Raw genomic sequence first — 18,957 nt, 5'->3', positions numbered from 1 at the left:
CAGTTGTACCTTCTATAAAACAATCATTCAGAAAGTTCAAAAAGGTTGACGTGAATTAAAAGGGTGTTTGCAGTGGGCTGTTTACATTAATCTCACGTCATAAAAGCATTCTGAGGTGCAAGTACATTCTCAGATTCAGTCGAACACACGAGCGCTCTTCTTCATGAGCATTTGAGCGTGCGGTTAAAAACTAGCCTAGAGCGCCATCTGCTGTTAAAAACTAAGCTCAGAATTGATTCCAGAGAGAATCGCGATGCATTCGGAAAATCTGAGAATCGAGTCATGCGTCGATTTATTGTCCCAGCCCTATTAGATACCGTTTGCATTTTTCTTTTTCATTCTGTTGGTCTAACATGTGGGTTATGGTGTTAAAATAACATTTCCCCAAGAAACAGGTAAGCATGAACCTGGCGTCTTCCATGATTCCTAATTCTTTCCAACAACAAAGCACAACAAACTCATAATTATGACTTCAGAAGTGGGAAGTAGGAAATTCCCAATAGCATGTGAAGGCAGTATTGGCCCCAACCCTAATCAAACCCAACTGAACAAGCTAATCAAGGTCTTCAGGATAACTAGAAAGTTACAGGGTGCTTCTCAATACTCAAATTGATGCCAGCTTATGCCAAAGTGTCAAAGTTAGCCATCTTGAAGGACATCTCAACTCTTTTATTGCACCGTGAGGAGGCGAGGAATGAGGAGGCTTCCTGAGGGGTCACAAGCGAGGACACACAGGTGTATCCTTCCCTCACATCCTAAGGGGGTGGAGCTGAGACGTGAGAAAAGGAAACGAGGATGCACAAAAAAAGAAGCACTCATTGGCTTGTGAGTTTGATCAGGGTTGGAGGTAAACTCTGCAGGAAAGTGGATCTCGAGGGCCAGAGTTGCCCATCCCTGTCAAAACACCACTGTCATTACAGAAGATGTGTAGTTACTGTGTTTTGCCTTTGTGGGGAAGTTTAGATAACTAGTGACACATTTACTCATTTGTATGTTTCAGCCATTTGTATTCTCAAAGATCGTGAACCTGGAGCATTTGTAATTCGAGACAGTAACTCGTTCAGAGGAGCATATGGATTGGCCATGAAAGTAGCCTCTCCCCCTCCAATGGTGCAGCAGAACAAGAAAGGTAAAATAACTCTTCGTGCATCATGCCAGTCATCACTGAACAGACCTTCCTCCTCATTTATCTTTTGTTCTTACTTTGAAGTTGGAGACATCACAAATGAGTTGGTACGACACTTCCTGATTGAAACCAGTGCCAAGGGCGTGAGACTTAAGGGTTGCCCAAACGAACCATACTTCGGTAATAACGAATTCCAACAGACGTTTGTATTTCTCTCTGCTGTCTATTGTACTGACTTAAACTGGTACCCTTTGAATAGTATGTCTATAGTCTTGTTTGTGTACTGTAACTCTTTTGTGTGTCTATGTGTTTGTTTGCAGGGTGTCTGTCTGCTCTCGTATATCAACATGCCATCACACCTCTGGCTCTTCCATGCAAGCTTATGATCCCTACAAGAGGTGAGAATGCCATTGTCACCCCAATCCTGCAGCCTAACTGACCTCTTCTCAGTGGATGGTGTTTTTGTTTGTATTCCCTAAACACTGACTGCCCTGACTCTGTGTCGATTTGTATTTCATCAAATCAGTCTTTGGTTTTTGAGTCTTCATGTTTTACTTTTTTTGTGAACAGATCCAAATGAAGAGGCTTTGGAGTTAGCCACACCAACGAGTTCATCCATGGATTTATTAAAGCAGGGAGCAGGTGAGTCTCTCTCTTTCTGTTTGTGTTTCACTCCCTTTATTGCTCTCTGTATATCTTATTTGTCTTCTCATTTCTTGTCACTTTCCTACCACTTCAGGACCTCCTAAACCTACTGAAGATTTGTATGGTAAATACAGCACATCATCTCCTAGCTGGCATTTGTGTCCCTGTTTGCATGCTAATTTTATATTAACTACTGGCTATGAAAATCATCTACAGTACTTTCACCATGTGCACCTGAAACCAGTCTTGAAATAAGGTGATAGCAGCTAACCAGTGTTAATTTCGTTAACGAAATCTATGACGTTGACGACCTTTTTGTCTATGACTTATGCTGCCTTCACGTGCTATCAGAAATTTGATAATTGGCGAAAAAAGACGAGACTGAAATGTGGTTATTGGCATAATCAGGCATAACATTATGAGCACTGACAGGTGAAGTGAATAACACTGATGATCTCTTCATCACGGCACCTGTTAGTGGGTGGATATATTAGGCAGCAAGTGAACATTTTGTCCTCAAAGTTGATGTGTTAGAAGCAGGAAAAATGGGCAAGCGTAAAGGATTTGAGCGAGTTTAACAAGGGCCAAAATTGTGATGGCTAGACAACTGGGTCAGAGCATCTCCAAAACTGCAGCTCTTGTGGGGTGTTCCCGGTCTGCAGTGGTCAGTATCTATCAAAAGTGCTCCAAGGAAGGAACAGTGGTGAACCGGCGACAGGGTCATGGGCGGCCGAGGCGCATTGATGCACGTGGGGAGCGAAAGCTGGCCCGTGTGATCCGATCCAACAGACGAGCTACTGTAGCTCAAATTGCTCAAGAAGTTAATGCTGGTTCTGATAGAAAGGTGTCAGAATACACAGTGCATTGCAGTTTGTTGTGTATGGAGCTGCATAGCTGCAGACCAGTCAGGCGGCCCATACTGACCCCTGTCCACCGCTGAAAGAGCCAACAGTGGACACGTGAGCATCAGAACTGGACCACGGAGCAATGGAAGAAGGTGGCCTGGTCTGATGAATCACGTTTTCTTTTACATCACGTGGATGGCCGGGTGCGTGTGCGTTGCTTACCTGGGGAACACACGGCACCAGGATGCACTATGGGAAGAAGGCAAGCCGGCGGAGGCAGTGTGATGCTTTGGGCAATGTTCTGCTGGGAAACCTTGGGTCCTGCCATCCATGTGGATGTTACTTTGACACGTACCACCTACCTAAGCATTGTTGCAGACCATGTACACCCTTTCATGGAAATGGATTCCCTGGTGTCTGTGGCCTCTTTCAGCAGGATAATGCGCAAAAATGGTTCAGGAATGGTTTGAGGAGCACAACGAGTTTGAGGTGTTGACTCAGCCTCCAAATTCCCCAGATCTCAATCCAATCGAGCATCTGTGGGATGTGCTGAACAAACAAGTCCGATCCATGGAGGTTCCACCTCACAACTTACAGGACTTAAAGGATCTGCTGATAACATCTTGGTTCCAGATACCACAGCACACCTTCAGGGGTCTAGTGGAGTCCATGCCTCGACGGGTCAGTGCTGTTTTGGCGGCAAAAGGGGGACCAACACAATATTAGGAAGGTGGTCATAATGTTATGCCTGATCGGTGTATATATACAGTACACATCAGATCATAGCTATGACATGTTTTTTTTTTTTAACTAACCCTATATATATATATATATATATATATATATATTTTTTTTTTTTTTTTTTTTTTTTTTTTTTTTTTTTTTTTTTTGCATGATACTGTTTTGTTATTATTTGAAACAATGTTTTGGGATGCAGGCTCTATTTCGCACTTATTTTATCTTTTTTCCCCCAGCATGTAATGTTTTGTACATAAACTCTGTGGATATGGAATCTCTGACCGGTCCTCAGGCTGTGGCCAAAGCCATCACCGAAACACTTGCTGCCAAATCCGCTCCTACGGCAACCATTGTCCATTTCAAAGTGTCCGCACAGGGCATCACACTCACCGACAATCAGAGGAAGTGAGTGGATTTAATAGGGTTCATTTTGAATCAAGCGTGTGTGACCTGGGAATAACCAAACTTCTTTTTCCTTGAAGGATTTTTTTCAGACGTCATTACCCGATCAACATGATAACATACTGCAATTTGGACCCACAAGACAGAAAGTGAGTATTTTGGTTAGATATTTTAGTTGATTTTTCTGCATGCTTCATGTACATTTCATCATTTCAGAAATATGTTTGACATTAAATTCAATAAGTTGTCTCGTTGTTCTTACAGGTGGAACAAAGCAGAGGGTGGAGTAGCAAAGTGAGTATGCCACATTGAATCATTGTCTGTGTTAAAGACAGAATAAACAATTGCTCTAACAAATCTTTACTCTGGTTTATAATGCAGACTGTTTGGGTTTGTGGCTCGAAAACAAGGCAGCACAACCGATAATGTGAGTCACCTGTTCGCCGAGCTGGATCCAGACCAGCCTGCTTCAGACATTATCCGTTTTGTCACCAAAGTCATGCTGAACACCCAGAAACCTTGAGTGGCCGTCCAGCAACCATCTTGAGTTCTCCATACGAGTCTGAATTTTCTCGCCAAAGAGGATTTGGTTATTCTTATCTTATTTTTCCAGAGTGGATTATTCTTTTTACATACAGTATTGCTTTCTTTTCATTGAATAACTCTGGGGGTTGGGCTCTTACTCTTTCTTCTTTGTGAAGATTTGAAAACGATGCTGTTTTTTGAGTGAAGATCTTGCTGAAAAGCAGATTACGAATGTGCCAGGGTTAAGGTAGTAAGTGTAAATGGCAGGGATAAACGTAGTCCCTCTGGCCTTCCATATGAGGAGGCAAGACTTTACAATAAAAAAAAAAAAATAATAATAATAATAAAAAATCACAAATAATATTTAGATAAAAATGTCATTATTGTGATTGAAGAACCAAAGGTAGAAAAAAATAAGAGAAAAAAAAATAACATCAGACAAGTCAAAAACTCTTTCTGTGTCCTCCTGTGAAAAGTATGAAGATTTTGCATGTTTGCTTGCAAGATTCACAAGAGTAAGTCATTTTCTCTGAATTCAGAGGACTTTAAAGCATTTTGCAGAATTTAGCTGTTCACTTCAACTTCAAATAACAGACCAAATCTGTTGAAATAAATGAAAAAAGTGGTCCAAAAAATGGCACACACACAAAAAAATAATAATAATAAAAGAAAACACCTTGACCCCAGGCTTGCCAAACTGATCACCACATAAAGACTTGCTACACTTGCCTGTGGACATGGAACTAGAAAATCCACTTCAGTCACTGGAAACGTTCTGCCGAGATATCCATATGGATAGTAAAGATCACACTGGCTCTACCCACAATGTCCTGGCTGTGGTAGTAGATGTTTAGCTTTTTCTGAACTGTGCTCAACATCCCATTCACAGCTTTGCCCCAGTCAGTGACAAATACTGTATACGACAACATTTTGTTGCATACTATTTGAGTGCATGGGTAGGTCCATTTTGTACTTGTCTTTAAAATGTATTATGACAAACCATGACATTAACTGAATATTTATTTTTGTTGCAGTATTACTCATAACTAATATTTAAAAAATAGTGTATAGTCTACAGAAAAGAAAAAAACTTGACTTAAACGTTAAAAATGAATTATTTTAGCTAAAATATCGAAATCAGGTTTTGAGAAGCTCTTGATGTAAAATGTATGTTACAGTTTTGTCTTTTTGAATGTGTTCACTGTGTCATTGTTAGGTGTTTTAGAATGAAACGGCATGAATGTGGAAGAAAATATTTTAGATTAAAAAACACCAATACATGTATAAATTTGCCATGAGTGCTGCCATTATGTGTGTGAATCAAACAGCTCCTGCAGTTGATATGGATTATGTTACTGGTCAAAGGGAGGTCGGTTGTGAAAGAGGCGATGTAACAATATGTTTGCCATAAGAATATAAAGTTTTAATGTAATGCACCTTCCATCCTGTCAATGACTAGGTCGTTCCTTCTCTGTTCACCATCATTAAGTGCTTTATAATCATAGATGGGGCAAAAGAGATTGAATATAATAAATTATCTAAATGAATTGACAGGATGGAGGGTGTTTTGTTATTGGTTTCTCTATAACAAGAGGCAGTGGAGGTACAAGTAAACTCTGAGTTAAGCCATTGGTAGAAAGTCAAAGTTGTTTGCAATGTTTAACAATTATTGTAAGGTTTTATTGTTTTTCAAAGTGAGTTCTGTTGCTGTTCCACTGTTTTAAGGAGAGTGATCGTGGATGAAGTGAGAGGAACTGTGGGATTTACAGATATTTTGTCTATTTTCAAATGGTCAAAAAGGAGCAGTTTGACAGACCATGTGCAATTGAAAATAAAAACAAAAATCATAAAGTCAACCAATTTTAGTTTTATCTATTTTCAGGATGTTTTGTGGTTGGTGAATGGTGATCATTCTGATAGAGACGTCCAGCGTCTTGTGATGAAATCAGTTTGTGTCAGATGGCTGTTTTCACATTAAAGGATTAGTTCACTTTCAAATGAAAATTAGCCCAAGCTTTACTCACCCTTAAGCCATCCTAGGTGTATATGACTTTCTTCTTTCTGATGAAAACAATAAAAGTTATTTTAATAAATATCCTGACGCATCCGAGCTTTATAATGGCAGTGAGCGATACCAACGAGTATGAGCTGAAGAAAGTGTCTCCATCCATCATAAACGTACTCCACACGGCTCCAGGAGGGTTATTAAAGGCCTTCTGAATCGAAGTGATATGTTTGTGTAAAAAAATATCCATATTTAACAAGTTATGAAGTAAAATATCTAGCTTCCACCAGACCGCCTTCCGTATTCAATTTACGAAGAAAGTGTAATTACTCTCGCAGTTCAAAACACACGCTATGTCCTACGCCTTCCCTATTCAACTTACAGATAAAGCTTAACTGATGCGACGCCAGTTACACTTTCTTCCTAAGTTGAATATGGAAGGCGGACTGGTTTTTTACTTCATAACTTGTTAAATATGGATATTTTTCTTACACAAATGCATCGCTTTGCTTCAGAAGGCCTTTATTAACCGCCCGGAGCCGTGTGGAGTAGGTTTATGATGGATGGATGTGGATGGACACACTTTCTTCAGCTCATACTCGTTGGTATCGCTCACTGCCATTATAAAGCTTGGATGTGTCAAGATATTTATTAATATTTCTCCGATTGTGTTCATCAGAAAGAAGAAAGTCATATACACCTAGGATGGATTGAGGGTGAGTAAAGTTTGGGCTAATTTTCATTTTAAAGTGAACTAATCCTTTAGGGACCGAGTATTACAATCTCCTGCAGTCAAGCAATGTTTCTAATTGACAAATCGGATCCTGATGTTTCTGATTTAATGGCAGGGCTTTGAAAGAAAATTTTCATGTAAAGTCATGGTCTCTCGGTCATAGATTATATTTACTGTGTGCACAAAACTTGTGATGTTTATCTTATTTACGTTCACTTAAGTCTCATCTGACTGTTTACAATATTGAGTGAATATTCACTAGTTATTACACTTATCACAAGTGTTTGATAGGAACGCAAACAAATACCATTGCACATCTATGCTCCTAAAAATATCTTTAGCAACAAACACTGCATTTGATTCAGCAAAGGATAAAAATTGTACTTTCGTAAAGATCAATGTGGCGTTAAACAGCACAATTGAATAGATGTGGGTCAGATGAACAGATTTCTCAAATTGGATGCAAAAAAATCTGAACTTGTAAGTGTTTTTTGCTCTTTACTCACACAAATCGATATTAATCTGTCCCAGATACCTGTGGAAAAAATCTGAATTGACTGACAGTGTAAATGCAGCCCCTGTTTTACATGAACTCCTGTGTCAGCACTCTTGTCATTCTGGTTTAACTTGTGTACTACAGTTTACACATTTATTTATTATTTTTATATTATTATTTAATTGTGTGTCAGGCATGTGCACACATAGACATCAAAGGGGGCTTGAGCACCTGCCCTTTTTCTTCCTCGAAAGGAAGTGTATATATATAAACAATACAGTAACATGTTATTATATAGATTTACTTTAATGTTTTTATTACCATAATTAGATGTATTTTCAACAAACACAGAAGAGACCAGCATTATTTCTGGCATTTCATCTGTTGACGATCATTACATATCCTTTTCTTTGTATAATAAAGTATACAGCTACATTTGGATTATAGATTGGATTTGGATTATTATGTCAAAATAAAGTGAACCTGCAGAGTTTTGCATTCAGATGCATGGAAAGTGAACCACTGACACGGAGAAGAAAGAGTGAAAACTCTTCACACCGATGACCCATCCTGAACATCTGAACACAAACAACGATCAAATGTACACTACCGGTCAAAATTACTATTTTTAATGTTTTTGAACGAAGTCTCTTATGCTCATTAAGGCTGCATTTGTTTCATAATAAAAACGGGAAAAACAGTAATATTGTCAAATATTATTACAATTTAAAATTATAGTTTTCTATTTTAATATACTTTAAAATATCATTTATTTCTGTGATCAAAGCTGAATTTTCAGCATCATTACTCCAGTCTTCAGTGTCACATGATCCTTCAGAAATCATTCTGATATGATGATTTATTATCAATGTTGGAAACAGTTGTGCTGCGCAATATTATTTTATAACCTGTGATACTTTTTCAGGATTCTTTGATGAATAAAAAGTTAAAAAAATATCAGCATTTATTTAAAATAGAAATCTTTTGTAACAATATACACTACTGTTCAAAAGTTTTGGGTCAGTCATTTTTTTTCTTTATTTTTTTTTTTTAAAGAAATTAATACTTTTATTCAGCATGGATGTGTTAAATTGATAAAAAGTGATTTATATTGTTAGAAAAGATTTATATTTTGAATAAATGCTGTTCTTTTTAACCTTTTATTCATCAATGAATCCTGAAAAAAGTATCACAGGTTCCAAAAAAATAACTGTTTAAATAAACTGTTTCCAACATTGATAATAAATCATCATATTACAATGATTTCTGAAGGATCATGTGACACTGAAGACTGGAGTAATGATGCTGAAAATTCAGCTTTGATCACAGAAATAAATTATATTTTAAAGTATATTAAAATAGAAAACCATCATTTTAAATTGTAATAATATTTCACAATATTATTGTTTTTTCTGTATTTATTATGAAATAAATGCAGCCTTAATGAGCATAAGAGACTTCGTTCAAAAACATTAAAAATAGTAATGTTTCCAAACTTTTGACCGGTAGTGTACATTGACGGATCTTCTTCTGTCTGTTCTCCAAAATGTAATCAAATGTATATTTCTGAAGGCGTGTGTAAACTGGTTAACTGTGTCTATCAAAGGCATTACTTTTAAGAGGAACAGGTCACCGCCACTGGATACTGGATCACTACTGGATCGCTGCATTACACAGTGATTAATAAATATATACTGATTGGCAGAGCATTACTCCATACCAGCAATTTTATAGAAGGACAATTTATCTGTTGGTTTTTAATTAAAAAATTTACTTTAAAAGCAATGCAATGACAATGAGGCTTTACAAATTCAAACTTCTGATAATGTAAATTGCTGCCTGTTGAACTACTGCAAACTATCTACCAGTTTTTTGTGAGAATTGGCCACAAGGTGGTGCTGTAAGGAATGGTGTTGGGCACCCTATTGTTTTTGTTTTGTTTTGCAGGGGTTATGGATTTATTGAACCTTATATTTAGCACATTATTTAGCACATACAAATAAACTGAATTTAATTTAATTTAATGATGACACAAATGAGGAGTTGACCTGCTCCATGTAAAAAATAAAATGTTAATATTTTATCAGTGATAACATTGTTAATGTTCTAAATTCTGACAATTTTAAAATTCTATTCTAACCTCTTTTTTTTACAGATGTAACATCCGACTGGTCCTGGAATGTGCTAATGCTTCAAACACCATAGTGTCATCTTAAATTAAGACTTAATACAAGATTTTAAAAAACTCTAAATGGACATTAAGTAATTCTGTCTATGTCTTTCACCACATAATTTACTCTATTTGGAAAGCCCTTTCCAATCTATTTACCACTATATTAGACATACATATGTATATCATATATGCGCTAATCTACTTCAAACCCAACCCAGATTAGCCTTGATGGAATGTATGTGCAGAGGGAATTAGAAATGGTACAGATGCTGCTTACATGTCAGAACAGAGGCCCTAAACATTACAGTCATGTTCTATTAGTTCTGCACCTTACTGTACAGGCACCCTGTTGAGAGTACTGATGAGGAAAACAGACGTACAGAAACATTAGTAAAAATGAAGACCAGCATTCAAGAGATTTAACACAAAGTTTTTGTTTGTATTGCATATTAGTTGTGGTTTCATTATGTTTATCTTAAAACATATTTTTCAGTCATAACTATAGTCGCTAGTCATATTTCTAGTGTTTATTTAAATTTATTTAGAGCTTTTTATAATACACAATGTCCCAAAGCAGCTTTACAGAACAAAAAGAAAGTAAAGAAAGAGAAAAATGATACAGGACACAGAAAATAGTCAACATTGTAGGCTTTAGGACCCAGGTAGTGTGTAGTGCACCTCTTTGAATCATTCATCAGAACAGCTCTACTATACAATCTGTCTAGGCTGAATTAATATCAAGTGTAAATGTGATTCTGGATCACCCTGAGGACAGTCAAGCCATGCGCTCAAGATTTGCATTCACGCCCCTCTTTCTGTCTTACAATGTTGTCAGTGTTTACTGGACATGCAGTAATCTCCACTGATGCTCACTGAAAAAGACAGAGGCACGTGATAAAGATGCGATCTCTTTGGCTTATATTGGGATTACTATTTTACCTGATATTTATGGAGAAGGTAACGGAATCTCAGCGTACAGGTAATAAATCACCCGTTTCTCTTATTGAAATGTTGCAGTGTCAAAATTTCTGTAACTAATGAATTGGAATGATTAGAATTGTAGATATATTGTAACTTATCTATTTTGTTTTGTGTGTTTCTGGGCATCTCACAGTTTTCTTTATGAATGTTTGAATATTAATTATCCACTGCAAATGTGTATAAGTGCAATATTATTCCTCAGTGCATTAAAAATGCATTAGTTTACCTATACATGTGTTCATGATTGGACAACTCCAACTTTGTTAAAGAATCAATGATTGAGTTTGTTCAAAGTTTAATGGAATGTAAATTTCCAGCCTGCAAGGCATCCTTTCATTATATACACTTTTACAAGCTTTTCTGGCATTGCTTACGGTATGCAGGGTTATGTGCAGAAAGGCCTTTTATAAACCAATGAAACAAACATGGGTCAGTGTCTATTACCACTACCTGTCATACTGTTGGCAAAGAAAATCCACTAAATTATCCTATATCAACAGGGAACTCTTTTCTTGTTATCATCAGGGCAGTACTGGCAAAGCATGACCATAAAACATTGCAAGGAAGCTCAAGGCGTGTTCCTCAAAGTGTTGTTTGGATTTCCACACAATGTGTGTTAATTGCGAGTGAAGAACTGGCAAAAAATCCCAAAGCTACACACAGACAAAATGTGAGAGAAGAAACGGAGAGAAAAAATCATGGCAATTGTGTGTGTATGAAAGCTTTTAGTAAGGACAGAACAACAATTTTGGTCAATTTTGCAATTGACAAGGCATAGTTACTGAATTAGCCTGTACATGACCAACACATTTATTGATTTTGAATGTTTATGGCCCAAACAAATTGAAAAGAGCTCTAACAAGCACACAATTCATGATTTCAGTGGAGATGATTATGTATGTCCACTTTGATGCATCATCTTTAGGTGACAAACGTTGTCATATTCCCTGTCAGTATTCTTTTTTCTTTCAGTTCACTTGAATCACTTTAGTTTTAATCATAAAGGAGGGAATACGCCTCTGTGTCCTTCTGTTCTGATGTCTAATGAATGCTGCATTGTGGATTATATGGAACATTCATTCCATTACTTCACTCTGCCAAAATCCCACTCTTATATGAAGGCACATGTTGAAAAGTTTGTGACGGGACGATTCAAAGTTGAGAGGGAGTAGAGAAAACCCTTCAGGGCAAATATTCTGATGTGCTAAAGAGTAGATTTATCTTTTAAATCTTTGGCAGTTTTGCTATAAACGGTTCATGACAAAAAGTATTGTTTATATGCATCCAGCAAAATAAATAACACATTATAAATGAATAATGCTATTGTTGTACAATATATTACCACATTACAAACATTCATTTGAAGTCAAAAGTTTTAGAATCTGACAAAATGAAAAACTGAATAATCTACTGTATAAGACTATTGAAGTCATTCAGTATAATAAGTAAATACATTTAACAAAATATTTCAAGTGTATTATGTGCAGGTAGTATTCAAATATTTGTCTGGAGTGTATGGATCAGGGGCGTTTCAAGGGAGGCAGTGCCTCCTCAAAAAAAACTGGATGAGAAAATAATCGATATTACAAAAATAAAACAATGCAAATGTTACAACATTTGACATTAAAGGTGCAATATGTAAAAATTGTGTCCGCTAGAGGTCGCTAGAGGCCTATTCAAAACAAAGGTGTAGCTCGATGACGCCAAGTTTGAGCGTGGAATCTTGGGACATGTGGTCTTCACCTCAACGGACGGTGCAAAAGAATCGGGATAGGACTCAGGAAGAATTCATGTTCATGGATGCGATTATTACCGTTACTGTAGTATGAAGCAGAGCAGGACCGAGTGTTGTGGGAGCTGAACGAGGCCGCTGGAGCGATTTGCAACACACGCCTCGCGAGCAGCGGGACTTTTATTATGCCACAGTCGCCGGCGCTGCTTCCGCTTTTCCGGTCATGAGTATGAGGTAACACAGCTCTGTTTATCATATTAGATACATTTGAGTGTGTTGAAAATGATGTTATAACATTACTCTGCGTTCGCTCGGCGGCTGCTGTGAGACACTGTTACACACTGCAGTAAGATAGATCAATTTTGAATATTGTATTAAGTGCTGGATGGCTTGTGTTGATAAATGGCATGCAATTAATTTTAAAACGTATTGTATGATGGAGAAAATGCTGTATTACTGTTACTAAAAATAAAGCTGCATCTGATTATGCTATGTTAGCTACTTGACAAAATAGTGTTTTTCTCTGAGGCATGGTAAAGCATGGTACTCGCAAAAAAAAAAAAATCAAGAAAATTAGATTTAAACAATAAGATTAAACGTGTTGAGCTATATAACAACAATTAGTTTTCTGTCTATAAACATAACCAAACAGTTGTTCTCTTGACTATTAAAAAGTGTAATATATTAAAGCTTTTTTGGTGTTTCCATTATTTCTACAAAATAAAACCGGAAACCGAGGCAGACCGATGGTTAACGCGGGTATGACGCAATTGACAGGCGACTCCTCACACGTCCCGGAGCCTTGGTTAAAATTGCAATTTTGTCACGATTTGCAAATAGTTGGAAACATTTAGGATATTGTAAGTACTCAAGTGAACAAAATATATAACATTGGCCTAGTGGTTATTTTACTGCAAAAATATTACATATTGCACCTTTAAAAAGTGTAAATGTCGCTTGTTTTTCTAAAGAAACACTGTCAAACAGCGACACCCGCAGGTAAAGTTACAGCGGGGAGTCCGCATCTCTGTGCCTCCCTTCAGCTCATAGAAACAAAGCAGAGCCTCTATAGCGTGCGGTGGGTTTAGTGGGGGGTAATTGAGAATAAATGGGGGAAAGTCACGTGAGAGGAGGCAATGCCTCAATTGCGCTATGATTGGATATGATCGGTTATGATTGGACATGATTGGTTCGTGCGATAAATCCCTCCTCTTGTTTTCGTGCGCGTTCTCGTCGAATCGGTCTGAATGAAGACAGTGATGGCGTTAATGGAAGACTAATTAAAAAGTAAGTAAACAACTGTCACTTACATATCACCGCTTTGTGTCATGTCAAAATCAAACTCGAAATGGCCTGAACAGTTTTTTTAGTGAGCAATCAGCGTGGTGAAATTAAAGGTACATCTTTGTGTCTGTGAGTGAGTGAACAGTGTGTACAAGCTTGATGAATGCTGAAAATAAATTGACTATTAAAAATAAAAGCTTAATATTAGTTTATAAATAATATATATTGTTTAAATTGTTACTGCCTTTAGTTATTATTTTGGAATACATGTAAAAATGATTAAAAACACTAACTTGATGAAATTTATACTTGGTTTTAATAAACAGAACATTACATAGTATAAAAATAACAAAATAGAATTGTATTTGGTCTCTCTTTTTATGTAATGTTAACTTAAAATTGTGTAACAGGGACATAAATGAGGACTTTGCCTCCTCATTTTAAAACACCACCGCACACCACTGGTATGGAGTGTATGAATTGTCTGAGTGTGTGGAATTATTTAAGTTTTATGGAAGTGGGAAGTCACTGCTGAGTGATTTTGTCACAGTTTACACTTCCATGGAAAGGACTTTTTATATTTTATGGATATCTCCTAAGATTATGGGTATTTCTTTCTGGGAATTCAGCAACTGAGATGACTTTTTAAAAAGTAGATTAGAATCGCACTGACATGACAGAAGTGTAGAGGCTATAACTAAAAATTATATAAATTTTGGCACACACATGTTCAGAAATAGTGTATTTAATTTCCAGCAGATGGTGCTCTTTCTAAACCGAGGAGCAAAAACAATGTCTCTGACTATCAAAACATCATCGCTTTTAAACAGAGGAGCAAATCCATCATCTCAGACTATTAAAACATCATCACTTATTGTTGCATTTACAAAACATGTTCAGGGTCATTAAGTGTTTAAGGTCATTCTATGCCCAGCATTTTGTGCAATTATTGTTTTAGGCTGAGCACTTGGACAATACGGTGTGTGTTCATATCCTTAGTTTAGGTTTCCTGTACTGATTTTACTGCTAGGATGCAGGCCTATTTCCTTTGGAGATCCCCTTTTTAATGCAAGCACAAAATCTCAGGAGTAATGGTGGCTATGGCAGAAGCCCAATCATCAAATGTTGTTGTCAGAATAATAACAGTTATGAATGTTAGTCAAGTGGTTACATAAAGGGATACTGGTTCCAAGTGATAGCTTAGCAATTCCTTTGAGGTAATGGAATTCTGTGCCTTTCAGGGATCTTTAAAACAGTAATTGGGTGTCCTTATAGTATTTGTGACCCTTGTCAATGTAATTAACATCTGTCAGCAATGGCATGTGCGTGTGATGTTAATAGTGTGGGAAAGCAAGACACTTCCTTCACTGGAATACAGTTAGTCACTAAAAACAGTTCTGGAGCCATTAAGTGTAATTAGACCATGCTATGAAAAAAAAACAAAAAAAACATACCACACACAAAGAGTAACCTAATATAAAAATATATTTCACTGTGTAGTGTATTATGCATTGTGATCATGAAGGCAACAAGTAAAGGTGAATCTGTTGGTTAAGTTGTTTCTATTCGTAAAGATTATTTATATAGGCCTTTTAAGTATTTGTTGACCACCTAATGGAAATGTTATATGTTAGAAATAGAGTTATACAAATATTTTATTCTAAACACTTGTGTTCTTATTCATACCTGTTTTATATAGTGTTCCAGTTTCAATAATTTCAGTGATTTTCAACACAAAAGTAAAAGAAAAGCAGCCTTTTTTCAGTGTATTCTCACTTCTGTTTCTAGCTGTTTTGGATATGTTCTGATTTGTTCTCCATATTGGTACCTGTTTCATAGAATAGTACGGAAGAGAGTGCAAGTATAAAAGTCTCTAAAATACTTTTGTAACATTAAGTAACAACTGCAATATTGGTACAGTATGTATTGTTCGCAGATCATCCAAATCTACACCCATGGAATGAAGAGCTCTTAGAAACAGTAATTCATCTGTTTGAGTCACATGACCTTTCTTTCATAGCTGCCAGAATTATGACCATCTGTGAGGAAAAACTATTGCAGGGAATTCCAAAAATGCATTGATTCCCTTTCGAGTAGGAACTTGACGTTGCATCATGGCACTGATGCTATGGGAACGCTTCCATGTGAACCGGTGTCTGAAGCATGTGTCTAAACACTTCAATTCGATTGGCCGAGAACATGGCGTGATGCACGTCATCAGCTTCTTTGTCTTCAGGAGCCGCATGTTTGTTGAGCGCACGTGTGTGTGCAAATAATATTGTAAACTATGTGTGTGCTGCTTCAAGTAGATCAGGAGTTAGAGTGTATAATGCCATGTAAAGAGTTTAGAAAATGTGTGACGGCGTCCCCTTGCTTTATTACGAAGGACGACTTACACAAGATGTGCGTTGTCTGCATGGGTGAGGACATGCATCATGCACATCTTGTGTGAGTCATCTTTCAGTCCTCAAGGGGGCTGACTGCATGCATTGCAAGCGCTTCAGAGTTCGAAGGCTCCAATCCCTCTTAAGGGATAAGAGTCAAGCTGCACCCATGTGCCCCGGGTGTCTTCGATCATGGGGTTGACGGGTTGAGCTGGTGGAGGTTCAGTTTGAGACAGGTGATGAAGCCCTATCTTTCACTCCGTCTACCAGGTTAGGGCTTCCTGCTCTGGATATTGAAGCATGCTCTACGATTTCTTTAAATCCAGCTCATGCTGTCTGCATCTGATTCTGAGGGGTTGGCTCTGGGAATGCAGGCGGATGCTTTGGTGGAGCAGTCCACTCAAGGAGCTGCATTTGAGGAAATGCTCAAGGTTGTTACTCATGCCATGGCTAAATTAAATCTGGATTGGACAACTGAGCAGAAAATGTTGGTCTGTTCTAAACCAGATGCCTACTTTCTTATGTCTTGCAGAGAACAACCTCCCTGCCACCTTCTGCCGTTATTTCCAGATCTCCACACTGAGGTGTTGAGATTGCAGAAGAATCTGTATTCTGCTCGAGTACATACTAACGCCACTTCAACATACTCTATGGTGGTTGGGATATGCGAGCAGGGCTATCTCACCCCTTGTGTGGCATCATTGAAATCTGCCTTGCCCACCAGGTCTTGCAGAGTAACATCGAATTTGGTGGGCAAGGCATATGCAGCAGCAGGTCAGGATTGTGGCGAGGGATTAGCCCAAGAGGTGGTTTCAGGACATTGCTGAGCCACAAATCTGGCGCTCCATGCCACAAAGCAGATAGCCCAGTCCATCGGCCATTCTATTGCTGCAAAGGTGGAACACGTTGCTTAATTTAACAGGTATCAAGGAGAAAAATAAGGCATTTCTCCTTGACTCCAGATTTGGCCTTCTGGTCTGTTTGGTGACGCAGTAAACACTGTCATCAACAGATACCAGGAAGCCAAATAACGTTGTTCAAGGAGTTAATCCCTCACCGCATCCAGGAGCCGGTGACCTCAACAAGCCATGTCCAGCAAGAGTCCAGCTCTAGAAGGCAGGAACAAAAAGCGAGCATGGCATATGCAAGTTCATCTGTACAGGGGGAGGGCCGATCTGAGGACCATAATCTCTTCCCAGGCCCTTCTGATGGGCCCCTGGGGGTGAGCCCTTTCATGGGGGTTCTCGTTATACCAGAGCCTTGTGTGCTAGATCTCCCATGGTGCCCTCAGAAGGTGCTTCTGCCTATCCCACCGCCAGTGTTGTTTCAGGAAGCAGAAGTACTCTGCGATCAATCCTCCCCATCTTCACCCACCAATGATCTTTCTCTGGGGCTTGTTCAGGGGTTCCCTGCCAATGCATTGTTTCAATGCATTGGCCCCGAACAGATTGATCGCATCAAAAAAAAAAGATCCCTCTGTCAAATTTTGTGGCAGCGTGACAACTTTTGCTTAATATTTCTCAGTGGGTTCTAAATATTATGAAAAAAGGTTACAGAATTCAGTTTGAGTCCACCTCGTTTAAGCGGAGTATTAGAAACACTAGTGAGTCAAGATCAGTCCAGGACCGCGTTTCCCAAAAGCATCGCAAGCCTAAGTTGATCGTAGCCACTTGGTGGCAATTGTTCTACTTCACCTCTAGGAGTTAGAGCTCACTCTACTAAGATTGTAGTACCTTTGCATGATGTTTGCGCTGCGGCGGGATGATCGTCTCCTCACACATTTATCAATTTTTATAGTTTGGACACAGATTCGACTCTAGGAGCCCAGGTTTTCCAGGGTTGATCTGAGTCCGTCTGCTCAGCAGGTGTCAGTGAGAGATACAGCCTCCTTGTACAGGCTCCCTCCCTTGTGTGGCGGTGTGGGTATTAACGTTCCCATAGCGCCAATGCCATGACGCAGCATCGAGTTCCTACATCTATATGTTACGTATGTTTTGTAACCTGGTTCATTGAGAAGGGAACAAGACACTGCGTCGCATTTCCACACTTTGGTCAAGCCTGTGCATCTCCTTCAAGCAATTAGAATCTGATTATGTGCATTTCTGTGACGCGCTATGCTACGTCATCACATCATGGTTTACGTGGAAGCATTAGTATAAACACATAAAATGCATTTAAGATGTTGAGATTATTTTTTGCTTAGTGTTCCTTTTTATTTTATATGCCAGTCGTCTTTGACTTGTCTTGAACTAATACATAGCAGTGTGAATGTACTGTGGGATCAAGCAAAAGTTTTTTTGTAGAAATGCTATATTCAGCCTTCCACAAGCGGAAGTGTCATCTTAATTAGTGTGCATGATTTTAAACATATTTTTCAAAAGTATTAATCAATAAGTGTACTTTTAAACAAGGTGTTTTGTTTTCAGTTTGTTTTCTTCAAGTGTGGGCTCTCTGTGTACTCTACAACCCGAAGAGAAGCTGTCCAGCTGAACAGGATTATTAGGACAATAAGCCCAGTATACACATAGGCCATTAAGACAGCTGTTCATGTTGCATCAAGTGCTATTTGGTGAGCGTTTTCATAATGTCACAATGCCAATATATACAAGTCAATTTTGGGGCACCCTATCCAGTAATTTTCCCAGCACCTATGAATCTGAAGATGCCAATCACAGCTTTGTGTTCACTGGTTAACAAGAGCATATATAATCTTTTATTTTTAGTATTTATTTTGCATTTCATGATCTATGCATTATACTGTTTATCAAAGTTATCGCTAGATTTGTAAGTGTGTCTCTCAAAACAGACACAGATGGGTCACTGTATGTCTGACATGTGGGCGTCATTTCAAGCAGTTCAGTTTTGTTTTATAGTGAATTTTGGAGTAG

The 18,957-nt window shown here is 38.1% G+C and overlaps 2 protein-coding genes and 1 long non-coding RNA gene across 11 annotated transcripts in view; 2 read left to right on the top strand and 1 right to left on the bottom strand.

Moving 5' to 3' along the window:
• Window positions 1-6,137, top strand: part of tns1a (tensin 1a) — a 77,614-nt gene extending 71,477 nt beyond the window's left edge. For all 9 annotated transcript variants that reach the window (XM_051896055.1, XM_051896056.1, XM_051896053.1 and 6 more), the window contains 9 exons: window positions 1,001-1,129; window positions 1,211-1,306; window positions 1,447-1,524; window positions 1,697-1,768; window positions 1,866-1,895; window positions 3,591-3,759; window positions 3,837-3,905; window positions 4,021-4,050; window positions 4,138-6,137. In XM_051896055.1, coding sequence (XP_051752015.1) covers window positions 1,001-1,129; window positions 1,211-1,306; window positions 1,447-1,524; window positions 1,697-1,768; window positions 1,866-1,895; window positions 3,591-3,759; window positions 3,837-3,905; window positions 4,021-4,050; window positions 4,138-4,279 — 815 coding nt within the window. In that variant the 3' untranslated portion in view covers window positions 4,280-6,137. The remainder of the gene's footprint in view (window positions 1-1,000; window positions 1,130-1,210; window positions 1,307-1,446; window positions 1,525-1,696; window positions 1,769-1,865; window positions 1,896-3,590; window positions 3,760-3,836; window positions 3,906-4,020; window positions 4,051-4,137) is intronic.
• LOC127513925 (uncharacterized) overlaps window positions 1,909-18,957 on the bottom strand; it is a 757,994-nt gene continuing 740,945 nt past the window's right edge. Inside the window, exon 3 of the long non-coding RNA XR_007930527.1 lies at window positions 1,909-2,838. This is a non-coding gene — a long non-coding RNA (uncharacterized LOC127513925). The remainder of the gene's footprint in view (window positions 2,839-18,957) is intronic.
• Window positions 10,438-18,957, top strand: part of col18a1b (collagen type XVIII alpha 1 chain b) — a 54,459-nt gene continuing 45,939 nt past the window's right edge. The window contains exon 1 of the mRNA XM_051896065.1: window positions 10,438-10,667. Coding sequence (XP_051752025.1) covers window positions 10,589-10,667 — 79 coding nt within the window. The 5' untranslated portion in view covers window positions 10,438-10,588. The remainder of the gene's footprint in view (window positions 10,668-18,957) is intronic.

Source organism: Ctenopharyngodon idella, chromosome 6 (assembly GCF_019924925.1).
Source record: "Ctenopharyngodon idella isolate HZGC_01 chromosome 6, HZGC01, whole genome shotgun sequence".
In the NCBI taxonomy this organism is placed as follows: Eukaryota; Metazoa; Chordata; class Actinopteri; order Cypriniformes; family Xenocyprididae; genus Ctenopharyngodon; species Ctenopharyngodon idella.
The sequence above is the reverse complement of the archived record's forward strand: the minus strand, read 5'-3'. Positions and strand labels throughout refer to the sequence as shown.